This window comes from Humulus lupulus, chromosome 1 (genome assembly GCF_963169125.1).
Source record: "Humulus lupulus chromosome 1, drHumLupu1.1, whole genome shotgun sequence".
In the NCBI taxonomy this organism is placed as follows: Eukaryota; Viridiplantae; Streptophyta; class Magnoliopsida; order Rosales; family Cannabaceae; genus Humulus; species Humulus lupulus.
The window spans coordinates 179,693,078-179,703,620 of NC_084793.1; the positions used below are offsets into that span (position 1 = coordinate 179,693,078).

The following is a 10,543-nucleotide window of genomic DNA, read 5'->3' on the forward strand; positions in this document are numbered from 1 at the left end:
ATTAGTTTGGGGGCAATTTTAGGGCTTTTTTTGTGAAACGTAGTTACAAGAGTGAAGAAAACCAAATCTGAAGGAGTGAATTTGAAGCCAAAGGATTGAATCTGAAGTTGAAGGATTGAATCTAAAGCCTCTGTTGATGGTGATGGGGAAGAAGAAAACCAGAGCATTAAGAAAAAAGAAAGGACACCCAAAAGAGTGTAGGGATGAGAACGAGATTCCCTTTTACAGTGAGTATTTAATGTTTACTTTTTATTCTTTTTTATTTTGTATTGGGTCAGTTTTTGGGATGGAGAAGATGGAGAGGAAATAATGAATCTTGCAGAGCTTTGTCCTCACAAAATGAGGTTTTTTGTTTTTGTACAAAATGGGTTTGGTCAAAGGAATCTTAGATAGTGCTTTTTGGAGTTTTCCATAGTGGTTTGTTAGGTCGATTAGGGTGTGTGGGGTCTGTTGTGTATTGGTGCGTGTGTGTGTTTGACTTTGCTTGATAACAAGTACTAAAAGCAGGTTTGAAAGCATATTTTGGGACCACCCAAACTTTAGCTATTCAGTAATTGTCATATTAAATGTTTTTTTGATCTAAAATTGTCACATTAAATGTTGTTGTATTTTGTAGACCCAAATTCAGGAATCTTCACTCTAAAGGTGTGTCACAGTGGACAACTCAAGCATGTAAGTAACATTCCAACCTACCTTGGTGGGGTTACTAATTTAATACATTTCCAAGATGTGGATAACATGAGCATGTTTGAGCTATATGGGATTGCTAGAGATTTAGGTTTCACAAATCCAGAGGAGATTGCTTTTTATTTTAAGTGGGAAGGCAGTGTGTTAATGGAATGTGTAACTAGTGATGTAGTTTTACTTGAGAAGATTGGGGATTGTGTGAAGAGATGCAATGTTGTGGAATGTTTTTTTTGTCAACTAGAAGTGACTGAAACTCAAGCTTCAGTAGTAACTGGTGTGAATGAGGATGTTGAAAATTGATTTAGGTGCTCAAAATGATGCTAGAAATGGGGTGAATGATGATGTTGAAACTGTTTTAGGTGCTGAAAATGATACTCAGGTTAATGTGAATGGAGATGTTGAAACAGATTTAGGTGAGGAAATAGCAACACAATCTGATGGGGCTATATTGAATGAAGATGCATGTGGGAGTAAGCTTGGTTTGGATGGGCTTGGTTTGGGAGATGTAAGTGGGCCTGGTTTGGATGAGGATGTCACTGAATCTGGGCCTGTTTTGAATGAGGATAAGACTAAACATGGGCCTGGTTTGGATGAGTATGTCACTGAATCTGGGCCTGTTTTGAATGAGGATAAGACTGAACATGGGTCTGTTTTGGATGAGGATGTGACCAAATCAAACAAAATGTACAGAAAAACCAAGCTGCCAGAGCTTCCTCAGTTTAGGGCTTCAATTGATATGGAAAAACCAGTGTTGAAGCTCGAGTTATCATTCCCAAATGGGGCAGTTTTTAAGCAAGCAATTAGGGAGTATGCAATTCAAAATGGAAAGGACATTTTTTTTTAAGAAGAATGACCCTCATAGGATTAGGGCTCAATGTAAAGGTGTTGGCTGTTCATGGGTTTGTTTTGCATCGAAGATTGATGACGCCACCACATTTGTCATCAAAACTTATAATGATGAACACAAATGTGCTAGAAAGAATACAAATAGATTTGCAACTCTAGATGGTTGAGTCGAAAGTACATGAATGAGTTCAAGATGAATGACAAGTGGGGAATCTCTTCTTTCATGCATAAGGTTAGTAAGGACAATGTCATTGAGATTACACGGGACAAAGCTTATAGAGCTCGGCAGATGGCAACTAGAGCAATTGAAGGGAGCTATGAAGAGCAGCATGCTTCTCTTTGGGATTATGCAGAGGAGATTAAGTGGACCAATAGGGGTTCAACTATTGAGTTTTTGACAGAAGTTGGTGAGAATAGTAAGCCACGTTTCAAGAGGATGTATATTTGCTATGCTGGCTTAAAAGCAGGTTTCAATGAGGGTTGTAGACCTTTAATTGGGTTGGATGGCTACCACATTAAAGGTGTACATCCAGGACAACTTTTAACAGCAGTTGGAATAGATGGGAATAACCAAATGTATCCTATTGCATTTGCTGTTGTTGAGATAGAAGATAAGGATTCATGGAGCTGGTTTCTGGACCTATTGAAGGTGGACTTCAAAATTGAAAACTCAAACCTTTGGAGCTTTATTACAGACAAGAAAAAAGGTTTAGAGCAAGCCTTGAAGGGTTTGTGGGATGAGGGTGTACCTGAGGCCAAGCACAGGCATTGTGCAAGGCATCTAGAGAAGAATTTCAACAAAGTTTTCAGGGATAAAACATTGAAAGACCTTTTATGGAAAGCTGCAAGAGAGGTAACTATTAGGAGATTCGAAGCTGTGATGTTGGAGATCAAATCAATTGATGAGGAATCATACAACTGGTTATTGGCTGTAGGTCCACATCACTGAAGTAGATCACACTTTAGGACTCAACCTAAGTGTGATATACTTGTAAATAACATGTGTGAGGGATTCAATGGTACAAAGTCAATATTGGCAGCCAGAGATAGACCAATATTGTCGATGTTTGAGCGTATTAGGATGTACATGATGCAAAGGCTCACTAAAAATAGGCATTCAATTATAATGTGGGAGTCTAACATTGCACCAAGGGTCGCAATTATTCTTGAAAAGAACAAGGTAGAAGTTGGAAGTCACATTCCCACCAAAGGGAGTGAATTTATGTACCAGGTGATGAACATGTACAGGGGCATGTGCTCTGTCGATTTGGAAAATTGGGTATGCTCTTGTAGAAGATGGGAACTCACTGGTATTCCATGTAGCCATGTTGTTGCTGCTATTTGGCATAAAAGGGAGGATCCAGTGACATATGTCTCCAAATGGTATACCAAGGAATACTACATGAAGACATACTCTCAGCAAATTTTTCCAATTAGGAATCAAGATGAGTGGCCTAGAAGTGGCAAGGTTGGAATGATTAAGCCAATTAGGAAGACTGAACCTGGTAGGCCTAAGAAAAGCAGAAGAGTTGAACTTGATGAGTTGGCTCCACCAACAGCCAAGAAATTGAAATGAAGATATGTGAGAATGAGATGTTCTGGTTGTGGTACAGTGGGCCACAACTTCAGAACTTGTGCAAGAAACAACTTCAATTCTGTAAGTTACTATTGTATTATTTGTATCTGGTTTGAAGGGTAATGTTTGCTTGTTTTTGGATTGATAAAAAAGATTTGCTTTGGTAGGGAAAAGACAACCCCCCGGCTGATCCTGGTACTTATGCTAGAAATAGCAGTTAGCCAGAAAATGTTTCAGTGAGTTCAGCAACAAATTTGAGTGCTCTACAAGGAATAATGCCACCACCTCAGGTATCTCCTAACAACTTCAAATAATGCTCACTGATTTCTGTTAACTGGTTTTTATCATTTAAGCTACCTGATTTGTCTATCTTATTTTGTAGCAAGTTCCATTCAACCCACCCCGGCAAGGTAGCAACATAGTTGCAACAAGGACCAAACATATTTAGTCAAGGCGGTATCTGATTTTTTGATTGACAAGCAGTGTATTGGATAAGTTTGGAGCTGAAAGCCAATTGCTATGTCTGCTTTTGTCTCTGTTTTTTTATTAGTCCCATGCTCACTGAATACCATTTCAATGTATTTGAGCAAGGTTGTAAATTTTTTTTAGGATCACTAATGTATTCAAGCAAGGTTGTAAATCACTAATGTACTTGAGCAAGGTTGTAAATCACCAATGTACTTGAGCAAGGTTGTATATCTGATTTAAGATCACGTTTTGTACACCAGATACTAGTTTACTGAATGAAAATGTTGGCTCACTTTTTACATTATTTTTCTGGTTGTATTATGCTATTGGAAACCTTTTTTCAATCAAATTTCATTACAATTAAGCAACTATATATGCTACTAGATATCTCAGAATCAATAAAAATACATCACAAATATATAAGATCCAATAAAATACATATACCATAAATGATGTTTTTCTTCATTTCTTCAACACAGTTACATTTTTTTTTTCAGTTAAAACAACAACACAACAATTACATTTCACCATAATGCCAAGTACAAAACAAAATATAAAAGAACAACAAAAATACAGAGACCAGTTTTGACATCCTCCATCAACATCAAAATTTTTCCAACTTGTTCATCTCTTTTCTCAACAAAAATCTGTTGTTGCAAAAGATTGCCTTCGATCTCATCTACTCTTTTAAACAACCTATTATCACAATTATGTCTTTCACCACTAGGAGGGTCTATCCAATGAATAAAGCCACAACCATCTCTCTCATTTCTCTGTAATAAAATACAGAGATAGAGGAGTTTAAGCCAATCATAATCAAGAAAAATATTGAAACAACAAACCTTGTATCTTGGGCAGCCATAGAACCTTCTCTCGGAATTGTATACAGTCCATATTATGCCTAGTACGACCTCACATCCACAACGACAAACAGGGGGACTCCCTTGAACTTCTCCATACCTTTTTCCCCTAGAATATGCCATTTATGATGCTTGATGAACACAAGTGCAGAATGGATAATTAAACATAGGGTTTGAAGAGAAGAAAATCATGAAGAAGAGGGAAGAGGAAAGAAAATAATGGTAGGCTTAGGTGTATTAATTTTACTTTCAATTTTTCAACCACTATACACATATTATGCCACATCACCGAGTAAACAGCATAACTGAACGGAATGCCCATAAATTACTAACGTTAAAAGTTTTGGGGGAATTTAAAACATAGCGAATCATTCGGGGGGCACTTTCATACAGAGGTCATAGTTCGGGGGGCAAAAATGCTATTTATTCTTATTTTTAATTAAAAATCAGAAATTGAATTAAAATGGTTTTAATTTGGAAATTTCTTTAATTGAAATAATGTTGATTATTTTCCTTAATTAAAAACGTTTTAATTGTTATCTTCCATATTAAAATTATTTTAATTAAAATTTCCAAAATTAAAATTATCTTAAATTTTAATTTATTAAAATTAAATTGTTTAATTTTATTTTTGAATTAAATTACCCAAATTCAAATTGGGCCTTAGAAACTTTTGAGTGTTAAAACTCAAAGTTTAATTATTTTAAAAGTTTGTTTAAAATAATTAAAAATTTGTATAATTCAAAATGGATATGGAAAAGGGTGGCATTAGCTCAACAAGACTACATCTCAAGGTTGAAGATCAAAGTTGTAATGCCCCAAATTCTCCGATATGTTTAACGACGTGAATAGTAGGCCGGGAGGGCCATACTTGCCTAATTATGTTATTAATTGATAAAATGCATGTATATGTTGATTATATTATAATATGATGTGAAATGCATGCATGTGAGTCCATATTTCTAATTACAGGGGTGTGATGATAATTTGGCCCGTTGAGGGTAATTTGTGTATTTGGGTGCATGATGTGATTTGTGAATGAGATTCCATTATTATGGAGATATATTCGAGCTATTCGGCATGAGACGGTTATTTTTAGTGGATTAGCGGTTTTGTGATAACGGGGTCAATTCTGGGGTAATAGAAATGTTCATTTGATGATAAATTAGGAATATTTGAGATCAGGGTGAAATTCTGGAGGTTTTGTAACGCCCTACAACCTTAGAGTCGTTACTAAGTGAGTTTAAAACGAAAATTGTGCAACTAACAGACTCTACGAGGTTTCTAAAACCAAAAGTGTGACTTGACCAGAAATTTAGGCTGTAATCTTTGAAAATACTTAGTTTCATTGAAAGCATTAAGTATCAAACATCCGGGATCCCAAAATAAGGTTTACAAAATATTTACAACTCAAAAATAGATTTACACTTGATTAACTATCAAAAGAATAGGTTAATACAGCCATATACAAAATGCCCCCAACCAAAGCAGTCGGGCAGGCCGAACATGTACGCGCCGCCCCCACGCTCTCCATACTCATGGCCGGTTGACTGACTCCTTTCTTTTACCTGCCACACAGAGCACCCATGAGCCGAAGCCCAGCAAGAAAACTCATACAGTATATAACATATGCATAGAATATAGCTGACATATAATCCACTGATAAATAGGAAAACCATCAGACTGAACAAGCACGGCCATGCCGCCCCAGAGGCCTTACCAAAGCCTGGGGTCTCGGTCCTTACCGTAAGGATAACTCATGTATCCATTGGGTCCCACCCTGGCTATAAGCACTCCATGTGCTAAGTGTTACTTCTGGCCCCAAGGCCGTTCTCGGCCTTCACCGCTCTCGGCCTTAGCCGTTCATTTCATTATAATCACACATATAGTACATTTCGAAATAATCATTCAAACATATAATAATTCATTTAAAGTTATACATTCGCACATAATACAATCTAGGGCCATGCCCTGTAATAACACTGTGGGCCCATGCCCTATTCTCGGGTGTTACGGTTTTCTTACCTTTCAATTCGATAGCCTTGATCACCTGACTCCTCAAGCACGATCTTACTCGAGCCCTAGCGCTTACCTAAGAAAAATCCATAAGTCAAAGTCATTACCAAACCTCAAGTCCAAAACCTAGCCTCGGGACCAATCCCGAGCCCCCAGGAAGTCCTAGATCCCCAAAACAAAGTGGTGGAATCGAGCCCCGAACCCTAGGTCAAAATCCCTCAACAAAAGCCCAAAAACCCCTTTCTGTGAACAGTGCAGCGCTACAGCGCTCTAAAGAGGGCGTTGTAGCGCTACAAGCAGAACCACACCTCCCCAGAAACAGGGCCTAGCGCTACAGCGCCCAATGACTAGCGCTAGTTGCAGACAGGCCACACCCAAAAATCGTTTTCTGCGATTTCCTTCAACCATTTCAACCCCAAACTTGTCCAAATCTTTCCCAAACCCAAAAACAACCTTATCAACACCTCACACTCATCCCAAGCGTCCCAAGAACTCATACCCCAAGCTCAAGCAACCCAAAACTCAAGATCTACCATAATGAACCCTAAAACCAGAAATTCATTCAAACATCAAAGATAAGGTCTTAGAAATCATACCGTGGATGGAAATTCGACCTTGAGTTGAACCCTAGACCTCCTTAGCTTGTTCTTTCTCAATCTTGGCCTGATTTCCCAAAAATCCCCATCTAATTAGCTTAAATACACAGCTCAAACCAGTCAAACCCTAAAACTGAAATCTCCAAGAACTTACCTCAAATTTCTGATGTGTTCTTGCTAATCCCTTGCCAATCCTCAAGTCTAGCTTAGGATCCTTGATGCTCAGCCTACCCTAGCTCTCCACTGAGCTTAACTCCAAGAAAAACGAAGGGAAATGGTGGGAGAACCACAAACCGTTCCTTTGAAAACAAAGCCCCTCTATTTTCTCTCTTTTCCTTTTTCTTCCTTCGTCTTTCTTTTTCAGCCTTAACTCTTTTTCTACCAATTCCACTAAGTATAAAGCTCCCTTTAACTTATCTCTAACAAGCCTAAAGACCAAAATGCCCTCCCTATTAATTCTAAACCTTTTTGTCCATGTAGGGCCATGTTAGTCATTTTACCCTAATTCCCACTAATTCCTCAAGTGTCTCTAATAATTTCCCGCTTGCTACCCAATACCTGATTAATCACTAAATATATCCCTCATCATCAAGATTAACCTCAATATATTTTCCAAATTCCCATTTAAACTCCCCAGGCTTAACCCAAGCCGGGTATAAATTCCCGCTTGACTTTTCCGCTAACCCGCTCATCTTAGGATCGTCTCGAGTCACAGATCACAGATATCAACACAGTCATGCCCAAAATGGCCAAATTACAAATATGCTCTTTCTAAGATAATCAGGTCTACATGCATACTAATTCACATAGTCATGCATCTCAAATAATCAAATAGTCATATAACATGCATTAAATCATAATCATGCATTTAACTCATTAAAGTCACACACAAAATCCCATTATGCCCTCCAGGCACACTAATCAAGGCCCTTAAGCCTTATTAGCAAATTTGGGTTGTTACAGGTTTTGACTATAATGTCCCCGGGGGTGTTTTCGGGACCCCAAGCATTAGGTTTTATTTTAGGTTACTTAAGCTTGAAGTAGCTGTCAGATAGAACGTACGATAATAAAACTTCCTGTTCTCCCTTTTCAAAGTCTATTTTACCGTTTAAGTCTATTTGATGAAATCTTGCGTTCTAGGAGTCAGAATCAAGTGAGGATCGAGGCATAGCGATCCTAGGAAAGATTAGAAGCTTCTTGACCGAAGGATTCGACAGAAAACAACCCAATTTAAGGTAATCGAAGTAAAAGTGTTGAGTTTTTCCGAGTTTCTAAGCTTTGAATTGATTTTGTGAATTGTTGAGTTTCCGATTCATTTAAACCTTGGGTTTTGGGGGGTTTGATGCATGGGGAAGCTAGGGAACTTTGTGTTGATGATTGGGGAATGTTTAGGTATGATTTTGGAGGTTTTGGAGTGTTAAAAACGCGGTTGGGAATGGCCCAGGGTGAAGGGCCGCGGCCCTGTTCTTGGGGCGCCGCGGCCCTGCCTTGAAGAAGCAGGTGGAGAACTTGTGCTTCCTGGGGGCCGCGGCCCTTGCCTCAGAGAACCCTGGGGGCCACGGCCCAAGGTGCTAGGGCCGCAGCCCTTGCCCTGTTTTCGCCCCGTTTGCTCGTTTTGACCCCGGGAACCTAGTTTTAGGCCTTGGGAGTGTCCTTACTACTTGGATTAGTTTGGATTGATCTCTTGGAGGCTAGATAATGGTTTGAGAACCTTTGATTATCATGATTATTGATGGTGTCCTATATGTGTTATGATTAGGTAACCGCTAAAGGACTAAAAGCTAAACCGTTCTCAAGGGTCGTTCTTTTGTTCACTCTAGCTCGAATCAAAGGTAAGAAAACTGCGCCCCAAGTGTGACATGCATGGATATTCATGAGGCATGTTGGTTGTGTAAATATGGACATGGATTGAATATAGAATGCTTAGCATATGTTGTTCACTTGTGCATGGTACTGACTCATTAGTCAGATTTGGCAAAGGTACTAGCATCAACTGTGAAGCTGTGACTTATTAGTCAGGTTCGGCAGTGGTACTGGGCACTGGTCACATTGCGCTGACTCATTAGTCAGGACGACCTTAGCGTGTTAACGCAAGCCAACAGAGATTAGATCTAATCGACTATCAGCATTGAATGACTCAAAGAGCATTAATGCCAGCCCGACCTCTAGGGTCGATGAATGAAATAAGCGCTTGGAGGCTAGTGGCTTACCTAACAGCCACTCTCCCACTTGAAACAGTGACATGCTTGTCAGTCACTCAGTATGGTTTATCAGAACCTGTTGAAGGCTAGTGGCTTACCTAGTAGCCACTCTTCCATTTGAATTAGCGACTTGCTTGTCAGTCACTCAGTATGGTTTATCAGGACCTCATGTGATGTTCATTCATTTGCTTGAAAGCTTTATGCTCAGTGTGATTATAATGATAATCATTTGATAATGTTTATGAAAAGTGTTATGTTTTCTTGCTGGGCTTTGGCTCATGGGTGCTATGTGGTGCAGGTAAAGGAAAAGAAAAGCTCACCTAGCCTTGAGTGGAGAGCTTAGGTGGTGATGTGTACATATGCGGCCGCTTGACCACCATGGCCAAGGAGCTCTCAGAGGAACTAGGGGGTTTACCCTATTTTTGCCGCTTAGGTCGGCGGGATTGTAAATTTAAAACTGTAATGACCACTTTGTACTAAGAACAACTTGTAACTGTTTTGATTAGCTCTGCAGAGCAGTTTGTAATGAAAATCTCCATTTCCTTTTTATTAGTTTTATACCTTAACCTGTTAATTACACTTAGAGCACGTTTTTTACCAAAGGACTCGGGTAACTAGTCAAATTTCTGGTCCACCGTTCACCGTAACTGTTCTGGGGTAACCAGGGCATTACAACTTGGTATCAGAGAAATGCCAAGGTTAAGGTTCCTGTAGACTGGCTGGGCATGTACACACATCACTGAAGTCAAGCTCGACTCATGGTTTGGTAACTCTTTATGTAGTTATGTGCATAACTGCCTAAATGTGGTGCAAATGCTTTACGTGTATGCATGAGACACTGTGTTGGCCTTGTGCCCCTGAAATATTATGAATTGTTATGTGATACATGATGAGTGCTGAGTGCCATAAACATGTATCTATTTGTGAATATTGAATGACTGTGGAATATGATAATTGTCTGCTTGTTCTTGGACCATGAGGTGGCAAGAGGTTTAGTTATTACTACCTGACTGGCCGTATTGATTATTGTTTCAGTAAGGTATCAGTGACAAAATGAGCCCAGAACAGACAGACACTACAGCTGGCCAGAGTGGTCAGGGTCAGAATAATAACAACAGTCAGGGTCCAGAGAATGACCAATCCCAGATTCCACAGCCAGCACCTGCAAACTGGCAACAATTGTTTAATGATTTGCAGGCTATAGTGTTGAAACAGGGAGAGGAGCTTCGTCTCCTAAGACAGCAGCAAGTGCCTACAGTAGTTAATGTATCAGAGGCACCTTCTATGTCAGTG

General features: G+C 39.3%; 2 protein-coding genes across 2 annotated transcripts; one reads left to right on the plus strand and one right to left on the minus strand.

The window, feature by feature from the left end:
• The first annotated feature begins 1,711 nt into the window (after positions 1-1,711).
• On the plus strand, positions 1,712-2,482 carry LOC133825096 (uncharacterized). Its single transcript, XM_062258089.1, has one exon. The coding sequence runs from the start codon at positions 1,712-1,714 to the stop codon at positions 2,480-2,482; it is 771 nt and encodes a 256-aa protein (XP_062114073.1).
• A 1,619-nt stretch (positions 2,483-4,101) lies between these two features.
• Positions 4,102-4,560, minus strand: LOC133825104 (uncharacterized). The gene is made up of 2 exons (XM_062258096.1): positions 4,420-4,560; positions 4,102-4,350 (listed from the first exon to the last, which is right to left on the minus strand). The coding sequence occupies exons 1-2, from the start codon at positions 4,558-4,560 to the stop codon at positions 4,102-4,104; spliced, it is 390 nt and encodes a 129-aa protein (XP_062114080.1).
• Positions 4,561-10,543: the final 5,983 nt, after the last annotated feature.